Genomic DNA, 27,587 nt, shown 5'->3' with positions numbered 1-27,587 from the left:
TTTATTAAATGAGATTACATTTATTTTTCTTTTTAAATCATTGCGAGAATACATTGTATTGATGTATGAATTTAATGTGTTGGTAATAAATAAGAAACAGATTTTAACTCTTTCGCTGAAAAAGCAAAAGATTTTTAAAGGCTAAAAATAAACTATTTACAGCAAAACAACATTTTGGAAATCATAATTGAAGAGCTGTGGATTGGGAGGTTCTTCTAAGTGGCATTTTAGTGATTTCAAGTAAATTTGCTTTTGAGTTTATAAGTTAATAATGGATAATAAAGATGATGTCCTGTCTTTATTTTTCATCAGAAAGCTTCCAAATGGCAAATGCTATAAAAAGGAATCAATAAAATCATAATTATAAAGCTGAGTGAATGATAAGTGACATTTTAGTGAATTTGAATAAATTTGCTTTAGAGTTTGTACCTGGACAGTAAAAATTAAAATTGATGCTTGCCTTAAATTCTTATAAGCAGGCTTCGAAATGGCAAGGCTGTAGTATTTTATAAAATCCTTATTGAGTGGATGGAGGTTCTGAGTGACATTTTACTACATTTGAGTAAATATGCTTTGGAGTTTGTACGTTGACAATGGTTAATAAAGATGATGCTCTGCCTCAATTTCTTATCAGGGAGCTTTTAATAGGAAAACTAAAAATAAAAAAAATAGTCTATAAAATCATAATTATAAAGCTGAGTGGATGAAGGCTCTAAGTGACATTTTAGTGATTTTGAGTCAATTTTCTTTGGAGCTCATGCGTTGACAATGGTAAATAAAGATGATGCCTTGTCTTGATATCAGTAAGCCATTAATTGGTAAAATATATAAACTCCAATCGCTCATTTAAACTGCTAGCGTTGTATCGTTCACAATAAGACTACAAATGAAATTGGAACCTTCTTTCACTATGAAAACTCTTACAGATTTTAACTTAGTGCAGAGTGTTATAACCAATTTGATAACTCGGTGAAATTTGGAGAGATTTTAGTTATCACCTTTGAGCTTCCTTTTGTGTTCCCCAGAAACCACGCGAGTATTGATGTTTTGTCTTAATTTCTTATCTGTAAGCTTTTAATTGCGAAAAACTAAAAAGAAAAAAAAATCAATAAAATTATGTATATAAAGCTAAGTGGAAGAATATTTTAAAGGATATTTTAGTTGGGATACACTCCCAACTTCCTCAGTAGTGATTCGTTAGATTTCGATTGCTTTAATAAAAAAAAATTGCTCCTAATTTAACATACATACTTTTTCAAATCCTGTTTTGACTAGCACCCTAAAAATATATATCAAAGACGGTTAACGCAACACATTATTTATGCATATTTTCTTACTGCTGATAAAAGAGTTGATATTTTCAAAAAAATAAAAATGACAACTTTTTTTGCTATCAATCTCAATAAAAATATATCTAGGAGGATCTCGTGTCTTTAGCAAATTAATTATCTTATCAATAAAAAAAAGTAATCAGTATAAAAATACGAAAACTTAGCTAAACTTTACCGCTACAATTGCCAATTAGAACTATCTGTAATTCAACTTCAAAGTAAATATGGGGCCATGACCTCGCCCTTGTTATTAATAAGTTCGAATCGGGATCCGAACGTGGAGAACATCTAAATATTACCCCTGGCAATTACTTTTAGTAATTAACTGGCCATTAATCTGATGGCCTTATTACACTTGAAATTCAAAATTACGTCAAAGATGGACTGTGAAGATAGTCGATAATGTAATAAAAAAAAAACTGGCAGCTGCTTCGACGTTTTGCACATCCTTGAGAAAGGGTAATTGTTTAAGAATCGAAAAAAGTTTTACGTAGCCGATCTATATATCATATTCGATAGTTAGACTATTTATCAGTTTTAGCTTGGCGAGTGACCTTGTTATTTGGCGAATAAAAAATGTTTTGATTTGTGTGCTGTTTTGGTAAATGGTATAGTTTTTTTTTTATTGTTTACAGAATGAAATGCTTAATAATGATCATATATTTACCAATGATTTAGTTATTGTTATTTTTTGAGTGACATGCTTTAATTAATAAATAATGGGGTGAAACAAAATTATGGAAGAGCGAAGCAAAAAAAAAATAAATAAATAAGAGAGACATTATCTCCACTTTATTTTATTTCTGTTCAATCTTTTGTGGCATTCAGTTAGTTTCAATAAAATTTCAAAAACAGCGTTCACGTGGTAAAGTTTTAGCCTCCTACAACTGCGAGATGTTGCTATGCATAATTACATTTAACTAAATTGAAAAATCTCTTATGTTAGCTACCATTTAGGCTTTTCAAATACAACAAGTGAATGGTTTGTAACTAATTTCTAGTTCAACATTGAGTAGATGTTTATGTATCACAACTTATTATCTCAAACAAATCGGATCATAATATCGTTACCTTGGACCCATCTGCATTATACAGTGCAGATTTGTTATAATCTGAAAAAGGTGTAGTGAAAAAAAAAGTATGGTGAAAACTACCAGACTTTGCTGAAATCTACCGTTTTTTTCCTCTGAGGAAACACCAAAGCTAGCTAATTTTTACCGTAGAGCTTTGTTAATTATTTTCATAAAATTAGCAATAAGATTTTATACTAGCAATAAAGCTTTATAATATGTGATAAAATTTGGTAATTTTATCATGATAGCATAGAGAATGGTGTAAAAATTATTTCTTCGGTTAAATTTGCTTTTCAGTTTTGCATTTTCTACTATACCTGTGTAATAAGAGCTATAGTTTTGAAAACAAGAATTTCCAATTAACCGTTGAATGAAAAAATTACCAAATGAATGGTTTAATTACTGTATATCTTGATTTCATTAAACAAAATTTTACGGTTTGTTTTCTTTAATTAGAAATTTTATTACTATACAGAACGGTAATTTTACCTGAATTTTGTTTTCTTCTTGAGTGATTATGTTTAAATTAAAGTTAAACCATAGTATCATTTAATCAAGACGTTTGATAATCTATTTCAACTTCGAGCTATAATATCGGTATCTTAAATTGAAGTGCATTTTATGTTGCAAATTTGATAAAAATCTTAATGGGCTGTTAAATCAGGACAAATATATTTCCGTTTCATGTTTAATTAAACTTAAACCATTGTAGGGGAGAGTGGGGTCAATTGTAACTGGGTACGATTGTAACAGAGCAAAAATTTCGAGGGTCGGGTTCTAGATTTGGTTCCTAGGTGGCGCCCAAGGTGTATTCAATAAATCTACATGTACACCCCTGCTGGCAACCATTTTTATGAACTTTTGAAAGAGTTACATCATGAAAGATATTTTCACGCTACGTAAGTACTTTTTTTGGTATTAGAATATTATACTGTAACAAAGTAATTTTGTTTAAACAAATGAAAATTATTAACCGAATATGTAAGTGGACACCTTAATTAAGATTTCAATTAAAAAAAAAAGTTTTCTTAATTAACTAGCATTGTTTTTAACAAATGAAGCTGAAATGGCGTCTTGGGGACGATTGTAACAATAAGTAAAGAGACGTTTGCAACAGCTGAAAATAAATAATCTTATGTTTACAAACCATCACTTAACTCTTTAAGAACCACCAATAGTTTCATATATCATTTATATTATGTTGCATGTGCATTATTTTATTTGTCACTTTTCACAGCATAAATTAAAATTTTTAAACCCTTAAAGTCAAAAGTTTAACCCTTTAGGTATCTGCTCATTATTATTTTTACTCCTAAAATATCCCTACTATTTTGATCAATAAAAAAATATATCACAACTATAATAATATGTATAATTAACTATGTTTTTGTTGAATTTATGAACTGTTACAATTGACCCCATAAGTGGGGACAATTGTAACAAGTGCACGACTGTCAAAAATTGTTAATAACTAATATAATAACATTTAAAATAAGGTATTTATTTTTTTTATAGTAGAGGGTAGTCTACTTTACTCGTCTGTCAATTAATACTAATAATATATTGGAGTTTTTGTTAGTTAAAAATAGTTAAGTAAAAAATGTTGCAATTGACCCCTCTCTCCCCTATCGTATAATCAAGAAGTTCGATTATTTGGCTTAGAGTCGAATCATAATATCGTTACCTTGAACCGATGAGCACTATCCGATGTGAATTTTCTGCAACCGCAATAAGGTGTTAAATTGAACCATTTTTTTAGTTAAAGTTGAACCATAGTATCAAGAAATTCGATAACCTTTAGAGAGGTATGGCATTCCCTTTAATTTGTCATTCAAGAGATTACTAACTTGATAGGATTTTGATTATCTCTAAACTGTTTTCGTGTCATTTTGATTTATCGTCCATTAAATGTATCATTTGTGATAAATTATGAAATTTGAGGGCTTAGAAAAGTATTAATCACTGTTAAAATGTAAGTGAAAAATCGTTATTACCGCAAATGTAAATAATTTAGAAGATATGTATTCGGTATTCGAATAAGTTGGGGAAATAAAATTGCATTGAAATTGCAGCTATTGCGACAAGTTTGCACTAGCAAAAAATGCCGAATTATATTTTTTGGGGATATTATTGCAAAAGTTGGGCTCATGTAGTATGTTAAAATTATTAAAACTTTTCGCTCATTTAAAAAATATAAAATAGTAATACGGCATAAATAAATACATTCATATTATATTTAATTATTCACAGTAAAATTCATTAAAATGTAAGAAAATGAAGCCTACAAATATTAAAATAATTTTTTATGAAAATATGAAACTAAAAAGTCACGTGAAAAGGTCATTATTACAAAATAACTTTATTTCACTTGATACAAAATAATTACTAAATAATAAAACATATAAAAATTGCGAAATACTAAAAAATCACTAAGATTCATCGAAACTATAATTGATTAAGAGTAAAATAATGGGAAATGTTTTTACAAACAATTTTACATGAAGCTTATTTTTTAGATAAATATTTTTTGAAGATTTGTTTATGCATCATAGAAATGTACATTAATAACACATAAAAAAAATTTGGAAATTAAAAAAATTTGCACAAAAAATCTTCTCGAAAATTATTACAAAAAATAATTTTAAAAAATAATCAAAATGAGGAAAAAATATAAATATTTCCGTTTACCCTGAATGAAAATACAATAATTTGAAATTTCTTACAAGAAGAAAAAAAATCCGGTACACTTACTGTACTTTACGGTAATGATATTTCTGTTAAAAAACAATCAAACAAAACTCTGGAAATAAAAGCCAAAATATACTGTTTTTAAACCATCAATTTAGTAATTTTTCCGTTCATCGGTCATGGTTTATCGGAAATTCTGGGCTTCAAATTTATAGTTTTTACTAACACACAATTAGGTAAAAATTACAAAATTGAGAAACAAGTTATTAATAGTTGTTGTGTCATTCTCTAAGGTATCATGATAAAATTGCCAAATTTTATTACACATTATAAAACTATGTTTCATTGTTTATTTTACAAAATCATTACCAAAATGCTTGGGTAAAAATTACTGCGGTTTTTGGTGTTCCATATAACCAGCATTTTACCTTATTCTGGTAGTTTTGACAATACTTTTTTCCTGGTAGTTATAATTATATTCACTTATCATTGAAAATTTTAAAAATTATTTGCAAATTTTCCACTCAATTTTATTTTAAAAAGCCTATTTCCACTAAAAAGTAACTTTTTTTACATGTCATTTTGTAAAGATTTGATCCTGCTGGTAGAATAATTTTATTTAAAGCATTGAATGAAAAAGTTAGAAATAGGTTGACATTTTATATTAAATTATTTATGCAAATACTTTAAACGAAAAAATATTTTTTAAACATACTGTTGAAACTATTTATTTCTATTAATAGTAATACAAAAGAGTCACATGATAAAACGTTTAAGTATAGCACAGGTATCAGTAAACTCTACGTATCGCAAATGACCAATAAAATAGTTCGTTCATTTCCTTACCTTTTCATATCTAAGTGAAAAAAATGCAGATATTATATTTACTTTCTCTTGAAAGATTCTATTGTTAGAAAACAATGAAAATCTATGGTTTCACTTTTGCGGTAAGTTTTTTATTGATTAAATTTATCAATTATTTGTCTGATAAGTTTAATAACATTTAACTATATAAACTTTAAAAATTGGTATTTTTTTTATTATTAAATATTTTTCGTGAACTAGTTTTTATTTGCAGACTAAAAATTACAACAGTTTATAATGTAAGTAATAGTTAATTCAGAATTTTATCGATAGGTTTTCATTCATCTTATGTTTATTTGTCCAATTTTAAATGAAATGGAGCATAACTTTGAAATAGTTTGTTTTAAATATTTACGAAGGCTTAGTTATGAAATAGCTTTCATTTGTTGACTTTTGAAAAAAATGCTATAGAATGGTTTTAACTTTTTTTTAAGATTAAATAAAATTAGCATTTTTTTTGTTACTGAAAATATTTTTTTGTACCTATCCAACATCAAATCAAATAGTTTGAAGAATAAAGTTATTGGAAAAATGAAAGTAATCAAACAATGAAATAAGGGCAAATAAAATTGCTATTTATAATTTTTATAATAATACTATTCATTAAAAATAACGTGCGTCTCTATCATTAGATTTCTGACATAATAGTTTTTTATCAGTATTAAAAAGCTCTAGTATTCAAAACTATATCGGTCATCATTGTCTAGCGTTCAATTTTAAAGACAGGTTTCTAAACTTTTATAAACTAAATAACAGGAATTATGCTTTCGTTAACTCATTTTTAAGTATGACTTTATTTTAAATCCGAAAACGGTAAACACACATTAACATTTCAATAAATAATATCGAGTTTTTTTTCTCTTTAAAACTCAGGCACTATTTTTTTTTTAAATTTTCATAAAATACTATAATAATACTAATTTGAAAGTATATCGTTTTTCAACTTTTTACCATTCTTTGAGATGTTAATAAGTATTTTCATATTTTGCATTTTGTCCCTGGAACAAAAAAAAAAATTAGATTTATTCTAATATTTTTTTTCGAATTATATTAGATATAATAGTAGTATGCAAAATGCTATTGAAAAAAGGCAAAACAATTCATAAATGCCTGATCATTCAGTACCCTTGTTCATAATTAATTTTAATTCATAAATGAATTAAAATTCATAAGAAAATAATGTCTAATTTCAGAAGTGATCGAAAGACATGATTTTGTGATTTGTAAAATTTCGTTCCCAAGCATCTGAATTGTAAAGAAAGTTACTCTTTTAAAAATGTTAATAGCAAATAAATTAAAAGAATGGCAGTCTCCATACTTTGATCTCTACTAGAAAAGTCTGTTTTTTGTGCAGTATTTAAAGCTAAAATATTTACGAGTGTTAAATTTTTTTATAGGATAACTTATATAACCATGGTGGCCCAGAGGATAGAGCGTTCTCTTTCCAATGAGTTAAAACGGGTTCGAATCTTAACGATGGCTTGTCGATACGAATTCCGTACCCGGCTGGAACCGACCACAGTGCTGACGTAAAAATATGCTCAGTGGTAAACGGATAATGGGTTAAAGTCCCCTTGCAGTCAGGCTAACCATGGGAAGTTTTCCTCTCCATTTAAAGAAAATACGGGTTAGTTTCATCAAAAAGTCCTCCATGAAAGCAGATTTCACCCAATACTTGATCCAGGATTTTTTTGTCTTCTGGATTGGGTTCGAAATTACAAGGGTACTGAGTAAGCTACATTAGTAGTCGTAAATCCAGAAATTGGGTTCGCTGTTCAACAACGGTTGTAAAATAAAGTAATTTGAATAATCCGTAAAAAAAATAAAATAAATTTCTAGCATATGTTAGGCAATTATAAATATTTTTTTATTAAGTTGTTAAATAAAATAAAATAATTGCTAAGCATCTATCTTTAGAGACTCAAATAAATGTTTTGTTTTTAATTTCTAAACACGTGACAGTAATTCAATGGATTATGTAAGCTTATTTTATTTTTAAAATCAAATTCAATTACATCTTTCTTTTTATCTTCTTTTTAAAACATTTTATAAAATATTTCAGTTAACATGATTGCGAAACTATTTAATTTGTAAACTTTTTTTTATCACTTTTAAACATTTTAGTTTTTTTAATAATTTATCATTAAAAATCAGCTTTTTTTTCATAATTAAAAAAAAGGAGATAATATTTTCATTTTGAATTTATTTAATTGAACTGTTTTCTTAGTATAATATGTATGTAAACAAAACATAATTGAAAGAATATATCGGAATCAATAAGCAAATATTATTGAAATGAGTTGAAATTGATGGATGAATGAATTTGAATATTCAATTCCTAATTGTTAAATTCAAATTTTAGTTTTTGAATTTCTGGAAACACGCATTAAACATTCAGTTTATCATGCAGACTTATTTCTTCAAAGTCGATCTCTTAAGTAGTTTTTGTAGTTGCAATTTTTACAAAATATTTAGTTATTATTATAAAGTATGAAACTGTTTTTCTATAATTTTATTTTTCTAAGTTTCTTGACATTTTGCATTGCATACTTAAATTGCAGTGACGTTTCAAAATTTTTAAAATGATCAGATTATTTTATAATATATAATATTAGTATACAAAATATTGTAGAACAATATGATGAAATTTATAAATAGGTAAGTATTATTATTATGAGTAGAAGTTCATAAATGAATATAATCATTTATCTCGAAATTCAATTCAAATATCTCGAAATTCAAAAATTCAGCATTCAAATATTGCATATAATCAATTTAAATTGAATTTTAAAAATTAAAATCCCTTTTGTTGATTTAATAAAAACAAACAAAAACTTTGAAAAAGATTGCACAGATCATTAAACATTTCCCCTTACATAATGCTATTTAAAAAAGAAAAAAAAATTTTATCTCATTATTTGGAGATCTAGAAAATTGGTGAAGCATTTTATAAGATAGCACATTTGAAATTAACGCTTTTTATTTATTTAATTTTTTTGTTGAGAAATCAAAAGAAAATGAATTTTTTAAAATTTATTTACATTCTATTCGTTCATGCTGAATGTAATGTGTATGAGAATGTGCATTGATCTCATAAAAGGTTTTTAATGCATAAATAAATCATTTCTATTCCTGTTATTGAAAAAATTTGTAGAAAATATTAGAAATATAGCTGATTTTTTGACAAAGTCTAAACATTGCATGCACAATTTTTTAAGCAATATTTTGCATTGTTACTTTCAAGAAAATATAATTCATCACAATATTGTCCTTATGTATAATGTACAATTATGTATGCATTACCATTATGTATTACCAATGTAATAAAGCGTAAGTAATTACTAATTGGAAAAAAATTAAAATAACTATAATAATTTATATTTATTTTTTATTTTTAATATATTATAGTAAATATGAAATTTGACATAGTAAATATGAAAATATGAAATTTAAATATAAAAGTAAATAGGAAATTTCATTATTTTAAAACATCGAAATTCATTTGTACAGAGAGTGTTTCATAATGACTGCCTTTACAATGTATTTTTAAATAACCTCAAAGATTATGTCAACTAGATCATGTATTATCATCATGATCTAGTTTTAAAACGAATTTTGCTCCTCGCCCCTAAGTAAAATATTACTTTTGTGGCCCTTAATATTTAGTACATAGTCTTTGTTGAATTTTATAATGTCTTCGATAAATTAATTAATTAAATTGGAATTTAAATTAATTAATTAATTGGCTAAATTGGCTACTACGAACGCCCTGTATTGATTATTTCCTTCTGTGATTTTGCAGGAAGGTATTATTTGTGATAGTTGGTGTACTGTGCTTGGCATTCTTGACTTCTGCTGAGCCATGTGGAGATGGTGGATACTGTACTGGAGTTGGAAGTAAGTACGATTGTACTCAGTACAAAATTGATGATTTCACAACGTATCGTAAAATTATAATCATCGTCTTACCATTTCGCACATTCTCATTGGACAGTAAAATCACATGGAATTATTAACATTAATATTAATAAACAATAAACATTAATCCCCCAGATATTTTCTGACCATTATCAGCATAAAACTAATATGACTATTATTTTAAGTTATATCAGTATTTACCGGTAAATTATGAACTAATTCTTAATTTAGCAGTACATAATAGCCATTACCTAAATTTTTGTTCGGTAATGGCTACAGGAGTTAAGTTGTGGTTGAGTTATGTTTCATCAAATGAACCGTGGAATGTGGTTTAAATAGATCATCTGGTTGTTTCACCTATCATAAGCCATGGGAAATAGTAAGCATTTTGTGCTAAGCATTTCGTTCATTTATCGTGCTGTCATTAATGCTTGAATGGAAGTACCACATTCCAGTAGTCCAGGGTCACAAACTGGGAAATGTAGAGAACAGTGAACTTTTCATATGTGGAAGGGAATATTGTGGTGTCAACGCTGGGACTCGAACTCACGTTCTGTCAGTCATAAGAAGATGGACAGATTAGCCCTCTCGGCTATAATGTGAGTATAGCTGAAATGAACTAAATGGCTTCATTAGGTGGGCCTAGTTGGTGTGATAAAATTCTGATTGTTTAACCGTAGTAGGGGAAAGCAGTTAATAAATGGTTTTTCTCACAATCAACAGTTTTAATACCAGGGCAATTCCATGAAAGTGTCAACTTTTAGGCGAAATTTTTTTTATGAATTGCATATTTTGATTTTAAAAATATGCTCAGAAATAGCCAAAGTCTACTTATTCATGTTTCATTTTTGATAGTTTTAAGTTTTTTGAATCTAGCAGTATTCTAAAGTAATCACATGGCTGACAAGTGGATTGTTCACATTTGTGCTGAAATTGTTTTCTTGAAAAACACTTATAAAATAAAATAAAAGTATCTTTCTTTTGCAATATTTTGATTAAATTATGCATATAGTACAAAATTTAAACATTTAAAACATAGTCTTGAAGTCATTTTAAGTTTAATATATAAAATAGAAGTAACTTTTTTTATGTCATTCCGTCACATGTTTTAGTATTTTTTTTTTTAAACTGCAACTAAATTTCAAAATGAAAATGTGTATATTTTGGAATATAAAGCAGATATGGCATAAGAATCAATGAGAGATTATAAAATTTTATGCATTTGTTTATTGACTTCCAATAATTAATGTGACGGAATGACACATCCTCGGCGATAGAATGACAAAACGAGTCCTTGAAAAGCCTATTCAAAAGTTAGAGAATTATTTATTTTTCAATTAACCTAATGGCTAAAACAACTGTTGAAAGACAGATAGAATATTGAAAAGGTACAAGATCCCCATAATACTATGGAGAAAAAAAAGCCAGAGACAGAAAAGCAGATAAGAAGGCTTCCGCCACAAAAGCTGAACTTAAAAGCTTAGATGTTGTGCAGAGATTGTGTAAACAAAGAAAAAGTCTAATTCTACCAACCTCTTCACATACAAATAATTTAAATTCCCCCTACAAATCTTGGTAAAGCCGTAAAAAAAGTTGTACACTCACTTCCAAAATCAACAATAAAGTCAAAAAAATTAATTCATTCTTAATGTGAGAAGTATTTAACATTCAACTCAAAAGAAACTAAATTAAGTGAATGTCGATAAGCTGTTTATTTTGATTAAAAAATTTAACTGTCAAGATGATGTTAGTTACAAGCCCCCAGGTGGTATGAAGGATTCAGTCATAATACAAACTCTGACAGAGTAACGAAGAGTGCACTAAAAGAGGCTTTTCATTTGTTTAAAGAAGCAGATAATGATGTAAAGTGTGTTTCATTTTTGTTAAGTGTATTTCATTAATACCTCATAACACATGCACCTATAAATACCACGTAAATGCAAGGTTATTTTAAAAAGCCAAACAAGGCGTTGGATGCTTTAAAACGGCACCTAATATGCAAAAGAATTTTATGATTTCATAAAGTCGAAGCAACAAATTGTTGAAGTCTTGTTTTTGTCCAGCTATTCTATTTAACCCTTTCGCGCCGACTGTCACAAATACGTGCCAGTATAAAACCGTATCGATCAGGGCAAAAAGATAAAACTGGTAATCAAAGTAATTCTTTAGCAGTTTATTTGTGGGCGGAGTTATAATTGTTTGATTTATTTAATTCACCATTACTTTGTTCAAAATAAAACTATTTAGTTACACCTTGAATTAACATTGATTATATGTGTGATTAAACTAACAATAATTAAAGTAAAAGCAAAGTAAGTCTGTCAAATTAGAAACGACTACATTTAAGTTACCGTTTTTTATTTAATTACATCCTGATTCTGATTTTGTACGAATGCTTTTCTGAATCACCCGTCCCCAAGGGGTTAAGAGAGGGCAAAAGAGAATGACTTCAGCTGGTCACTTGTTAGAGCAGCATTGCCAGAGACAAGAGACGTGCACTAGACGTTCATGTAGTTGAGAAGTGAATCATCAAAATTAGAATGTTTTCTAATTTTAACCAAAACCAAGTATATGATTTGAAAGAAGGCCACTGTTTTGAAGAGGAAAACATGACTGAGGAGACTCTTTAATCACTGTCCCATATTTCAGAAAAGGAACATTTATACGTGGCTCAAATTACTTTGATAGACCATTTAGATGTTAAAGTACTAAAAAGAAGACGGGACAAAAATTGATTTATGCATAAATTTCCTGAGAAAGAAGATAAGATGTGTAATTGGCAAGTTAGATATAAAACCTCTTCAGAGACAAGCTAATTTTCAAATTGTTGAAATTTTTACTAATTCTGTTAATCGGTTACATACACATTAATCCTGTTTATCTGTTACATTCTTTTTATCATTTACATATTAATAAAACATTTTTTAAATCTAAACTTTTTGTCATTCTGTCACGGTCATTCCGTCACAGCAAATAGATGCTAATAACTGCTAGCCAATCTGAGGTTATTTTTCCAAATTCAGATTTTACATTGCCTACACATTATACTAAAAGTAAAAAACAGTTCAGAAAAATAATAGCTGCAAAATTCACAGAAACTACCTGTTTTAAGCAGCATGCCAAAAGCTTGGTTGCCAAAATGTCATTCCGTCAGACAAATAAAAAGTTCGCAAAATTAAAAATAAAAAAGATAGAAAATGCTTTTTTTTAAGTTTATGAATCGCATTATGCCAATAATAATGATATGCATGTGAAAAAAACAATGTTTACTTGAAATTAGATGCATAGAAACTTAAATGAAATGTTATTTTTCAAGTCAAAATGTCATTCCGTCACATATAGAATTGCCCACCATCTTATTTATGATAATTTGACTGTTTTGTTTGAATATGATAAAATAACAATTAAATAAATTCTTACTTAACCTTTTTATCCGAGTAATTTCACAGAATGTTTAATTATGTTCAGTCAATATAAGAAATAAAAAAATGTATAAAATACTAATTTAGAATTCTATAGTCATGTTAAAAATTCAGTTTTCAATCTTCACTCCAATGCTAAATTACCTCTTTGCCGAAAAACATTTAACGACTTTTAATACTTACAAAATTTTAATACAATCTTTTACAAAAATGCGCAACTTGGGTTAATACAATACAAAATTTGGGGATCTTCTTAAATGAATAATTTTTAATTTTGATGGAATAATATATTTATCATCGATAGGTTAATAACACGGGGGAACAATTTTTGTTGTATTTATATAAACACTTGATTTTCCCTTAATCCGATGTGAGAATTTCAAATCTGAAATTAGTTTCGCTATTAAGATTTTTTACAGTTTTTTTGAATGACATTTTTAGTCTGCTTTGTGTCGAAATGTGCATGTTTAAAAACATTATATAGTACAGGGGGATGTGTAAATGTTTCGACAAACTTCTAGGGGAATTAGGTCACACCATCAGAAATAAAATTGCACAGGAACCCATACCGAGAAATGTCATTGCAAGCAACTAGAAGCTAACTTTTAAATATCTTAGAGTCATATTAATGATGCAATTTACCATAATTATGTTAATTGATGCGAAATGTTCATAAATTTATAAAAATGACTTGAAAAATAAGAAGAAATTTAAATGGGATATATGTGCAATTTTTTTTCTTAATTATATATATATATATATATATATATATATATATATATATATATATATATATATATATATATATATATATATATATATATATATATATATATATATATATATATATATATATATATATATATATATATATATATATATATATATATATATATATATATATATATATATATATATATATATATATGTATATATATATATATATATATATATATATATATATATATATGTATATTTTAATTTAAGAAAAAAATTGCACATATATTCCATTTAGATTTATTTTTATTTTTCAAGCTATATACATATATACATCCTATAACAAAAAAGTCGACGGAACAAGAAGGAGTTGTTCGATTAAAACGAAAATTGGTGGATAGGAAAACAATGTACAGAATAATAAATGATTAAAATTTCAGAACAATTGAATAATTTATTGCAGAGTTACAGTAACAAGTTCAATAAGGTGTTGACCCGCCTCTAGCCTGGATACAAGCTGCCACACGACGTGGCATAGACCGATAAAGCTAACGGATGGTCTCTTGCGGTATTTCCTGCCAAATTCGACTCAATTGTCGAAAGAGGTCATCTACATTCCGTGCCAGATGCAATAGCCTTCCCATTATATCCCAGACATGCTCGATGGGAGAGAGATCTGGTGATCTGGCAGGCCAAGGAAGAAATTGACAAGCTTGCAGACAGTTCATAGCAGCACGTGCCGTATGTAGTCTGGCATTGCCTGCTGAAAAACCAGCCCCGGGCGCTGCAAAGAGAACGGTAGCAAAACAGGTCTTAGGATGTCGTTGACGTACCGCTGTGCAGTAAGTGTACCTCTAATGACGACTAAAGGGGTTCGGCTGTCAAAGGAAATGGCACCCCAGACCATAATGCCTTGTTGAGGGGCGGTGTGGCGTGCAATAGTGAAGGCAGGATCCCCCCTCTGCCCTATGCGTCTCCAAACACGTCTTCGATGATCGTTAGGACACAGTTGGGAGCGGGATTCGTCACTAAAGACTATACGTCCCCAGTCGGTATCATTCCAGCCTAATCGAGCGTCGATTTTGAGCGTCTTAGCGCGTTCTTGGTGCGCCGATTTCTTTGTTATATATATATATATATATATATATATATATATATATATATATATATATATATATATATATATATATATATATATATATATATTATAATTAAGAAATTAAGAAAACTAAGAGAATCAAAAAAGTTTTACTGATTTATAATGGAGTCGAAGAAAATAAGCAGTTAAATAATAACAAAAATTATATCCTTTTGGCAACTAGAATTTTAAACTGATTTTTATTATGCTCAACTTTTATTGAAGTGAAGAGTAGATGATTTTTCCTTGGTTGATATTAAATTGTAATCTATTTTTTTCCAACAGGATGCTGCAGAACTGCAACATCATACAAATGTGCCCCTGTCGATAATGTTGTGTGCTGTCCTGGTGGTGACTACAGCTGTCCAAACGGAGATTCTTGCGTCAAAATTCTCTGGTGGTTCATTTGCGTCAAGTTAGGAGCACCCACCAGCGACGGAATCTTTGAATTGGATGCACTCACAAAGGCTATAACGAATGATAAGTGTTATGAGTAAAGTAATCAGCAATGTATCTGCTTCATTATCATTATTAAATAAATCATTTTTCAATCAACATATGCACGAGTCTCAAATTATTTTCATTTTTTAAAATAATTGCAAGTGCTTTGAATTAGAAGACAGCTGAAAGATAATCTGAAATGAGGTTAGTTTGTGCAATCGTGAAAAATAACATAACAGAAGTAAATAAAGAAAGGATAAAAAATTGAAACATTTGAACAACTTGAAATTTTTTATATAATAAATGAAAATGGTTTAATTTGCTGATAGAAACCACTTTAATAAATGAGATAATTATAAATTCAAAACGAATCACACATACAAAGATGTAAATTATATAAGGCTGTAATTTTTCGAGCCAAAAATTCGTGAAAAAAATTTCTAATCTAAACAAATTAATATTGTTTTGCTTTGGACATGCACAGAATATTGATGATATAAGATTTCCTTGCTATAAGATTACTTGACAGATTAAACATTCAACATTAGACAAACTAATCGGGAGAAGTTTCAGCAGTTTTTGAAATTTTATTTTAATATTCTTGTAATATAAAATGTGAGAAATTTTCTCTTAAGAAGTTTATCTCATTTGTAGTTGAAACAGGCACTTCCTCATTTTCTGATTTTGTTCCACTGTTAGAAAATAAAAATAAAGACTTTATTACAAAAGTCAACTTGCCCTGACAAGGTATAAAAGAAAAGACAAACTAAAAGATTAACTTCACAAAAAGAACTGAAATAAAATTTTATTTAAATTTTAAAGGATCAATAGAAAAGATAATTAACTTAAATTTACGCAAATTTCATAATTGTTTAACATCGTGCTTCGTACCCAAGTCAAAATGTTTGATGGTTTTCCATTGATGGACCAACATAATCTTGATGGTAATCATCAATAATTCCATCATTGAACCATTATAGTTTTGATTGTAACCAACATCAATAATTAGACTGGTTTATGATGGTCCAACATAAGAATATCAACTTGTTTTGATGGTTTGTTCTTATTGAACCGTCAGAAATTTCCATCATAGTGTCTTAGGAATCAAATGTTGGAACGATAATGAACCATCATCACCCCAATATAGGAATTCGAACTGATTTTTGATGAGCCAACATTAAAAAAAATTGTTTGGTGGTTTATTCCTATTGAACCATCAATAATTATTATTAAACCATCATGGAAATGAATTGTTGTACCATTATGAACCATCACAAATTTCCATCATAGTATCTTAGAAATCAAATGTTGGAACGATCTTGAACCACCTTCATCCCAATGTAATTTCGAACTGATTTAGGATGGCCCATTATAAAAAAATCCAAATTATTTTGATGTTATATTCCTGAGAATCAATAAGAATTAAACCATCATAGAAATGTATAGTTGGAACCATCATGAACCCTCACGGATCATCATGGATTGTTGGTCCATGAGAATCAAACTTCTCTTGATGGGTAACCATCATAGTATCAAAGTAGCATTTTCCATCATGGAATGAGGGATGTCTGTTGGCAAAACCATGAACGCATAATGGAAAATGTTGGCTGATGGTGACCATCAAATGATGTTGGACAATCAGGAATGTCACTGAAACCAACATAAATCATCAAAATGCTTTGATGGGACCAACAGGAATTTTGACTTGAACATCCTATGATTCTTTTATTTCCCTTTTAAATTTCGCACACTTCACTTGAAGTTTTACATCTTTTTCTTACCTGCCTCACTCCAACAATCATAGGCTTCAAAGACCCATGTCTCTTGAATGATAAAAAAATAATAATTTTCGATTAATAGTCATGAGCATATATGGCAGTACTTTTACTTTCGTTACTTGTACCGCCGGTACGAGTAAAAAGTACGTACTTTTACTTGTACTTCGTTACTTTTTAAATTTAGTACTTTTACTTGTACTTTCGTTACTTTTTTAGGGAAAAAGTACAAGTATTTGTAACGGAAATGTGGAATGAAATCGTTACTTTTTTCTAAAACTCGGTAAGCTTTCTAAAAAAGAAGAAAAAAAAATAATTAAATTAAAAAAAGTTTGCTGCTGGTCTGGTACCTTGCATCAAATTTTGATTTTAAAATTATATTATAATATTCTTCCGAATTAAAAAATAAATTAATGTCCATAACTTTCAAAATTAAAAATAATTAAATAAATAACAACAATTTTGGCAAAAACATTAAAGAATATAAGAATATTATTCAATAAAATTTTAGGTTACTTTGAATTTTCGATTTCCTAGAAATGTACTTTTAAATCGTTACTTTTTTTGTTTAGTATTTCTACTTTTACTTGTACTTCTTACTCGTTACTTTTTAAAATAAGAACTTTTTACTCGTTACTTTTTTCAAAAATACTTGTACTTTTACTAGTTACTTTTTAAAAGTAACGTTGCCATATATGGTCATGAGCCAACGAAAAGCTAAAATATTTCAACCTATCCTAACTTAGAAAGAAGAATTCTAAGAGATTCCTCACTCACGCACATAGGTCAAAAATAATCTGATATCCCTAAATTGGGACATTTCCCAGGAACGAAATAAATGAACAGGAACCATAAAAAGGAGTGAGTAAAACCTCCAAAGTAGGGAAAAAAAGGGTAGATCCGGATATCCATTTAATCATAACTCGTTATTTTTAGTACAAAAGAGCAATTAAATAAACAGTTAAATTAAAATAATAAATTAAATTATGATACAATTAAATATATAGTAGCAGTATGTCGTAGGCTAATTTTAAAATCTGTCATTCGGTAAATGTCATTATCCTTTTGAATATGCGAGGCTAATTGAAAAAGTTTATAGCCTTTCTTTTACAGATTAAAGTTTTTTAGGCTCATTACGATCAGTATGCATTTCTAGAGGCAAACTAAAAAATATGACTAAAACATAAATAATAATTCAATCAACCTGCACTTGGACTGGTTCTTAGCCTTAAATTTAGCTTAGTTCTAGGAAATAAAAATTAATAAAAAATTTCAGATTATAATAACAAACGAATTGACATTTTTTTAGACTTTCATGATTAGATAATGACGTTTTTTTAAATTTTCTTTATTCTATTTTCTATTTTCGATTGTTTAGTTCGTAAAAATTTCTATGTGAAAATAACTTGCAAGTCAGGAATTTTTTTTTTGAACAGACAAATAGGTTTAAAATTTTTAGTTATTCAGTTTTCTATTTTTGACTGTTCAATTTGTGAGAAGTTTCAATTGAAAATAATTTGTAAGTCTGAAACTGTTTTTAAAAACTAGGAAACTTGAAAAGATTTTTTTTTTCAATTTTCTATTTTCAATCATTTAGTTTGTGCAAATTTCCTATTGAAAATCACTAGTTAGCCGGGAAACTTTTTGAACAAATGAATAGATTCAATATTTTTCTTTATTCAGTCTTCTGTTTTTGACGGTTTAGTTTGTACAAATTTTCATTAAAGATAATTTTCAAAGATCATTCAATTCAATTTCTAGAAACCTTTTTTAAGCTGGAAAACTTAAACTAATCGACATTTTTGTACACCCAATTCGAAAATTAAAATCAAAATGGCTAGTTTAACGTTCCGTACGATTTGTACTTCAGTATCTCTGAAAACAATCAACCCAAAACTACTTAATTCGGTTAATATTTTCAAAATTCTTATAATAACTTTTTTTTAAAATATTATTTCCTGAATAAATTTTCGTAACTGAAAGGTACTATTAAAAATGTGTTAAAAATTTTAGACGCAGGTCAAAGTATTACATTAAATTATTTATCCAATTTAAATTAAAAAGACTGAGTGTTACGCATGATGAAATCATATACTTTAGCAGTAATACAAAATCACGTGAAAAGTTAGTAAGTGTCTCAGGTATCAACAACAATTTCTAGATATCGCCAATAGCCAATAAAATAATTCCGAAATTTCCTTACCTTTTCATATCTAAGTAAAAGTGATACAGACATTTTATTTGCAAACCCTTGAAAGATTACAGTTTAGAAATCAATAACGATAAACACCAATAGAAACAATAAGCAATATTAAATATTGTTTTACTTTCACAGTAATTTATCGATTGATCAAATTTATTTAGTATATTTTGCTGATACGCGTTGTGCTATTATACTATATAAATTCAATGAACAAAAATATTAATCAGGAAATAGTTTTCACTTATTGCGTGAAAATTACATCAGTTTATCATGTAAGTAATTGTCAACTTATAAAAATTTTTATAAGTTCAAATAAATTAGATTTTTGTTTGTTACATTTTATATTAAATGGATCATTTTGGTTTAAACTCAAATAATGAATATTTCAATTGGGGTGTCCGAGTTAAGAAAATTCTTTTAAATGTTAAAATTAATTAAAAATGGCTATTTAATTAAAAAGAAATAAGGCTAAGTAAATTTTATAACTCTATTTAAAGAAAAAGATAGTACGCTTATAAACACTTTCAAGACAAAATAAAACAAAATCCTTAATGTTTTGTTCTTCCATGCAAAAAAAATATCTATTCAATGTTGAAACGCTTAAAAACAATTATTCCCTAATAATTTATTTGTAAATCAAACTGCTATTTAACAAATTTTTATAATAAATAAAATAAAAAATGCCTCTTTTTTTACCTTTTATTTTTGGCATAAATATTTGCCTCAGGAGTATTTAAACGTTTAAAATGTGAGGAAAGTTCTTTCAATATCACTCATTAATATTGCCTAGCAACAAATTTTACGAACGGATCTAAAATGTATCACAGCCGATAGGCATTTCATTTCTGACACAAATAATTTTTAAGTTAATTTTTATTTTAAATTCCAAAAATGTTGAACGTGATTTAATTATTTAGTTAATTGTGTAAAATTATTTAGTCTCAAAGGTGTAACTCAAAAACAATTATTTTTTTCTGCGATAGTTTCATTACATTAGTTAGAAAAGTTGAACGCTTAAAATTTTATTTCTAAGCTTTTAACTACATTTTAGATTTGTATTTTTTTATTGTTTTCTTTCTTTCTTTCTTTACTATTTTGGATTGTGCTCTTAAATTTTCCAGGCTTATAAATTTTTCAACTATAAAAAAACAAAAACAAAAACAAAAGAACAGTTAAGTTAGTTTTTACAATTTTGATTTCCTAATATTTAGTACTAGTACGCAAAACATTATTCAAAAACTAGAAAAAAATTAATATAAATAATATTGAAATAGTTAGAAAATCACAAATTAAATGTTTAAAATTTCTAAACGATAAAATCTCACTAAAATAATTATAAATTTGCAACTTCGTTGCCACATAGTTCCATTTTAAATCAAATTGCCAATTCATAAATTTTGATTATAAATTAAATAAAAAAATCCTCTCAATGTCTTTAGATTTCTGACATAATTATTTACCCGTGCAGTATTATAAAGCTGAGATTTTCTTCATTCTTTCAATGCTGCATATTATTGCCAATACTGCAAAAAATTCCGGACCAAATTATGGCAATTTATACGGGTAAAAAATGAATTTTACATAAGAAAGTAGCGGCACCTTTTGTGCCTGTGCTTTTTACCGTAAACTGATCCTGAATTTTGTAGAGCGTAGTTGATAGAAGGCTATTACAATTCTATGGAAAAAATTGTGAACATATCAGTGATTTTTATCTGAAATCGTACAATGCATGCATAATTTCTGAAGAAGTGTTTTGTATAGTAATTCTAACGAAAATATTGAATAAACTAATATTAATGAAATAACTAATTATAAAATTATAAGAAGTAAATAAGATGAATTTATTACATTCAAATATTTATTTGCAACTATATGAATTTATAATATTTTTAAGTCGATCGAACATATTGTGAACATATCAGCGATTTTTAACAGAATATATCACATGCGTAATTTTTTAAAACAGTGTTTTACATTCTTTTTCCAATGATAATATTAAATTAGCTATTAATAATAAAATAACGAAACACAACATCAAAAGTAGACAGTAAGAATTTATATCTTATGTTAAACTATTTATTTATATCTTTAATGCATGATACAAATAATAACTGAGATATTCACAACATTTGAGCAACAACTTTTATAAGCATATAAGACTCAAACTATTAATTGTCCTTAGTATATGGGTGATTCTCACGAAATACGACAATTTACTGTCCTTTGCTCAAAGATCTAATACTATAATACTAAAAGAACTTTTTAAAAAAAAATTAATAAATAGCATTGCTGTTAGTATTTTAAAATGACTTTGCACTAGAATTGACTGTTTTGTAAAGTTAAAAAATTTAATTGAATTTCAAAATTTCATGTTTCTGGCATGTCACAAACAATGTTTCCAATAATAACTAGCATCAAAACTTTCCATAAATTTTTCAATACCTAATTTTTTTAAATCTCAACCGGTGTAAGCATTTCTAGAATATACGCAGAGGGTATTATTTACAACTTCGTTTAAAATAATTTTTTCTGTCAATAATTTGTTTGTCCCAAGAAAATCTGTCATTTTCCTGGTCACTTTTATTTAGTGGTTTGTAACCAAAATAGATTGAGCCAGCAATCAATATCCTATGTTAATAGATTGATTAAATTCCTTCCTATCTGAACATGTCTTGTTGCACGAATAAAGAACCAACTTTCTGGTTCAAAATCTATTTCAAAACTTTTTCGAGGTGAGTAGGTTCTTGTGTTTTCATTTTCATTAAAATCATTGAATCATTAATAACAAATGAACTTGAAATCATTAATAACATAAACTACATACATTTATCTGAGTCATTTTAAAAAATCCTGTTGTTTTCTGCAGAATATAAACGTCTTAGGCCAACATATTAAATTAAAGTAAAGCTATATGCTATAAAATGGCAAATTTGTCATTATCCTGGCTGTCATTTTCCTGACTTATGAATGCCAGGACACTGAAGTGCTACCAGAATTTTTTTTTAAATGCTAATACTGTAAAGAGGGAAAGCAAATATTAACCTAATACCAAGTTTATGTATGATTGTAATAAGATTGAATGTAATCAATGTTACTTTTTTATTTAATGATTTATTATTTTACACAATTTTATACTGTACATATCTGCAACAAAATTTTTTTTGATTCTTTCTACAGTGGATAAAAATAATTAATTTAAGCAATTTATGATCCATCTAGCATAAAGGCTTAAGTTGAGTTACTTACTATTAACTTCAAATGACTGTTTTTTAAACTTCTAAGCTGTCATTTTCCTGGCATTCAAGATTTGGTGAATTTATATATTTTTTTTTCTAGAGCAAATGTCAACAAACTACACTGCTGTCTGTAAGATGTTAATAAATGTAACTAAAGAATTATACAAAAAAAAAATTGATTATTTCGAAGACTTTAAATTTGAAGAAATTTTTTGGTCCGAATTGTCATGTTTCCAAAGAATCCCCCATATATTCTTAAAACATCTTTAAAAAAATAAAGCTAATAAATAAATAAATAAAATCTTCGAGGACTAAAAATTAATTTAAGTAAGAAAATATATTGACTATCTCTGATGAATAATTTAGACTGTCTAGTTTGATAATGTTTTGTTTTCATTACTTAAATTTTAATGTGTGCTGTGATACGAGAAAAAAATAATGAATAACACTTCTGGAATATAGTAAAATTTAAAACCGTATTTTGGGGTTCATAGGAACACTAGAAAGTTTCGACACTAATTTTTATCGAAATGCTTTGGTTACGATTTTTGCAAAATTGACAAAAAAATATGGTTTTATAATTTGAGACAAAATTTGATAAACGTGGTAAAATTTGGTAATTTTATAATGACATCTTAGATCATGCCAGAAAAATATTTTATTCGGTGAACTTTACTTTTCAGTTTTGAATTTTTTACTAAATGTGTGGTTATACGTACTATAAGTTTGAAAGCAGAATTTTCAGTAAATTCTTAGCATGTGAACGGAACGGTAAAATAACCAAGCGAATGATTTAAATACCTTATATTTTGGGTTTTATTTCAAGAATTATAATATTTTTTCATTAGAAATGTCGCTTCAATACAGTATGATAATTTCACTAGAATTTTTCTCCGTGTAGCCAACCCAAATCAAAAATTATAAAAAAAAATACATATTCGGAGATGTTGTTACTGAACTCCTTGTGTTTAAGCATTAAATGCTTTATTTATGTGCTTTTGTAGGAAGGTATTATTTGCAATCGTTGGTATGCTGTGCTTGGCATTCTTGGCTTCTGCTGAGCAGTGCGCAGATGGCGAATACTGTTCTGGTGTAGGAAGTAAGTAGCATTTGTTTGGTGGTTGTGGCTAATATACCATATAACGTATTGAGTTGCTTACATTAAGCAATAAGATAAATAACTATTTTAACCTGGCTAATAATTCTAAGCGTAAAAATGAGTTGAATATTGATTTACAAACTGTATTGGGTAGCCCAGGACACTATTGTGTTCATCGAAAAAAATATATTTCCGAGTTTAATTAATATTATTATATATATACAAGAGTAATATTATTATTATTAAAACACGCATGATTCTTTAATTTCTATCATTGTATCTCAGAAATCAAATGTTGGAATGATCATGAACCACCATCATCTCAATACGGTAAAAAAAAAGACAGTTCCATTGCACGACAATGTATATTAAAATAAAAAGAAAAAAAAAGCTTTAAAAAATGCAGAAAAATACACATGGTTTATAATGATTAATAATATGGTTAATAATACGTATGGTTTAATGGGTTTATTATCACGATGAATCAATTTTCGGATGACATTTAATTGAATATCTGTACACATGTGTGTATTGAACCTGATTGGCTGAGCCACGTGTGACGTCGCTTGTAAGCATCTAATTGTAGGCATCTTTTTTAAAATTCATAATTAACTGCTTAATTTGAATAGTATTATTAATTTTATATATATAGATAATATTTTTAGATAATATAAGAAAGATATATTTTTATTTACTGAATTAAGAGAGGCAACAATATGAAGAAGTATGCCAATTTACTAACATTATTTTTATTTCTTTTTAAAAATTATTGTATTTGATCTGTAATTTAAATCCAGTAACTATTATAATTTAAATCTAAATCAAATATTATGAGAAAATCATGAAAATAAAAGTACTCAGAATACACTCTTAAAAACATTACTTCAAAGTTGAAATATAGTATCAGTACCTTGAACCATAATTCTTTGCGAATTTGAGGATACTTTTCGATCAAATTATCAAAATTGTTTATTTTTTAAAATCAAGTTGAGTCATATTTTTGTGTAATCAAGTGAATTACTATAATATGGATCAACTTAGCGCCGTATTTTGCCAAGTTTGGACGATAGTAGTATTTAACATGCTTCTAAAATTTTTAAATGTGTCATATTATATTTAAAAAACTGTTATGTCAGGTTATTTTGAAATAAAATACTGTTTATACGCCTCTCGACCTCAGTTTGAGCAATAAATGAGAAAAAAAAGCGCAACTGAGAATTAAACAAATAATAGAAATTCATGGTAAAAATTATTGTTTTGATAATGTAATAGCTTTGGTACTTTCACAGTTTATATTATTGATATGGAAATAGTAAAGGTTGAAAAATGAAATTCTTGAAGGTTAAAATTGAAAACCTTGCAACTGTTACAAAAGTAAAAAAATCTTTATTTTAATTCATATCGTGAGTACACAAACGTGTGCAATTCTTTCTATATAAATAGGCGCTTAAATTGACACTCTTTAAAGGGAAAAATTCTTATTGAGAGACTAATTTAGTTTTATATGAATCCTTGCCAAATATTTACGCATTTGAGAAAAGAAATTTAAAATTCTACTTTTAAAATAATTTAAAATTCAACCCATCGTTCAAAATAAATAATAGAATGAATAAATATGACAATATATTAATTAAATGAATTAATTAAATGAATAAATCAAATAAATAAATGAAAGTTATCGATATTTTTTAATTATGAACACCATCAAATACTGAAATGTCACCACATTTTTGTTTTCCAAATTCAATAATAAATTATAAGTCACATCCTCTAGCAAATAAATTTTTGATTTTTCTGATCAAAGGAATTTTTTATAGAATTTCAAAAGACCCGTAATTTAGATTATAAAACCACTTTAAAACCTGAATTCTCAAAAATTAATAAATAAAATTAAATGAAATTAAAAAAGTTACAAATAGTTATCATAATGCAATTACAATGCTCTTGAAGCTGCTTCAAAAGTATCAGTCATTTAGAGATAAGATCTTACAAAGGAACAATTCTATGCAACAACAACAAAAATATTATTTTTAAGCTCTTTTTATTTCAGAAATAGTATCTTCTTTAAATTTCGCACTGTTTAAAATAATGCAAATTAATTGTATCGTATCATTTAAACACTAACTATAAATGTTATAAGATGTCAAAACTCAAAAAAAGTAATTTGTGCCGTTGAATTTAACTAATGACAAGTAAGGGCATTAAAAGAAATGAATTAACTGAACAATGCGCATGGGGTCTAATGATATATAGAACGACGCGTTATTGTTTTCGACTAAGGTCAAAGCAAAATCTTGAATGCCTTTATGAGGTGGTCGCTACGCTCTTCTCCTCCAGAGAATACACAAATAGATTGAATGGGCATGAATGTTTCATACGATCAAGTTATAGATAGTAATAGATCTATATAATATGTATAATAGATCTTTATAAAGCAATTCTGTATCGTTGAAAGAATCTTGAACGTTTTATCTTAAAGGGATTTGGACCTAGAGTCAAAGAAAAAGGTCACGAGTTAAAGTAGTGCTGCCATCTAGCGTTTCAGATGGTATGCGCGTCCACATGATTTCTTCTATCATAAAAAAGAACTGAAAGCAATGCATAAAGCGATAGGTATGGCACTAATAAATGATATGTTATCATTCTCTTCTAAAATAACAATACATTCTTACATCTAAGTTTCTTTATGAGTTGTTCGTTACAAATGAGTATTTATTACCTGATTTGTAGATGAGTAAAAATAACTGTTTTAAAATTATCATTATTATTTTTGAACCAATAAACCCATACGGCAGGCATTTGTTAGAAAACCTATCAATGTGATCGAACTGGTATGCTGCAATACGTACACACATTGTCAGTAAAAATTGATGGTTAGAAAATCAAATGAAAATTGGAATTAGATTTTCATTAAGAGTTTTAGTTCGCTTAAATTTATTGAACCGAAGAACAGATGATTTTTCCTTAGTTAATATTCAATTGTATTCCATTTTTTTCCCAATAGGATGTTGTTATGCTGGAGGTGTTTGCAAGTGCGCTCCGGTGGATAACTCTGTGTGTTGTCCTGGTGGTGACTACAGCTGTCCTCCGGGAAAGACTTGCGTCGAAATTCTCAAGTGGTTCATCTGCGTCAAGATGGGAGCACCCACCAGTGACGGAAGCTTTGATTTGCAGAAGGAGCTCGCGCAAGCTGTAGTGAATGATAAGTGCCATGCTTAGATGGACAACCATCAGAAATGTACATAACTTCATTGTCACTATAAAATAAATGATTGTTTTCATTAATTAGACGGTTTCAGACTATTCACGCTTTTTACTATAACCTGAAGAATTTTAAAATCAATGAAGTGAGGGTAATTTGTGTTAGAAAAAGAAAAAACTTTTGATGATGTAAAAGACGTGTTTTCCTGAACTAAAAGGCAGTTTAGTTTATTTCTCTAAATTTCAGCTGAGCGATGATTATAAAAAATGGTACGTTCTAAAACTGTTTGAGCCATATTCAAATATAGCCTGCTATCAAATTTGAATTCCACAAAAATAAAATAATGGAAGAAGTTGAAAATATATGCGATATCATTAAAATATGTCCTGATGTCATCACTACTAATTAAAATATTTCGAAATGTTCAAATCGGTTTAGCAATTGATTACAAACATGCCCAAAAGTTGAAAAGATAAGGGA

General features: G+C 27.6%; 2 protein-coding genes and 1 long non-coding RNA gene across 5 annotated transcripts in view; 2 read left to right on the top strand and 1 right to left on the bottom strand.

Moving 5' to 3' along the window:
• The first annotated feature begins 5,901 nt into the window (after positions 1–5,901).
• On the top strand, positions 5,902–15,710 carry LOC107453859 (uncharacterized). Of its 2 annotated transcripts, none has more exons than XM_016070836.5 (3): positions 5,902–6,039; positions 9,759–9,853; positions 15,437–15,710. In XM_016070836.5, the coding sequence occupies exons 1-3, from the start codon at positions 6,023–6,025 to the stop codon at positions 15,646–15,648; spliced, it is 324 nt and encodes a 107-aa protein (XP_015926322.2). In that variant the 5' UTR covers positions 5,902–6,022; the 3' UTR covers positions 15,649–15,710. The 2 variants fall into 2 exon arrangements, with proteins under 2 accessions (XP_015926322.2, XP_015926323.2); XM_016070837.5 differs by lacking the exon at positions 5,902–6,039 and adding an exon at positions 6,046–6,195.
• Positions 15,243–27,587, bottom strand: part of LOC107453871 (uncharacterized) — a 61,113-nt gene continuing 48,768 nt past the window's right edge. The window contains exon 4 of one of the 2 annotated variants that reach the window (XR_015428679.1): positions 15,243–15,619. This is a non-coding gene — a long non-coding RNA (uncharacterized LOC107453871). Of the gene's footprint in view, positions 15,620–27,024; positions 27,163–27,587 lie in introns of those variants that run through there. The other variant, XR_015428680.1, reaches the window with a different exon arrangement.
• Positions 19,607–27,578, top strand: LOC107453870 (uncharacterized). Its single transcript, XM_016070872.4, has 3 exons — positions 19,607–19,842; positions 23,811–23,905; positions 26,910–27,578. Coding segments are annotated over exons 1-3 (312 nt in total). The 5' UTR covers positions 19,607–19,840; the 3' UTR covers positions 27,125–27,578.

This window comes from Parasteatoda tepidariorum, chromosome 8 (assembly GCF_982258835.1).
Source record: "Parasteatoda tepidariorum strain Cologne lab strain chromosome 8, Ptep-v5.0, whole genome shotgun sequence".
NCBI classification, from domain to species: domain Eukaryota; kingdom Metazoa; phylum Arthropoda; class Arachnida; order Araneae; family Theridiidae; genus Parasteatoda; species Parasteatoda tepidariorum.
Note: the sequence above shows the minus strand (reverse complement) of the source record. Positions and strands in the feature narration are given on the sequence as shown.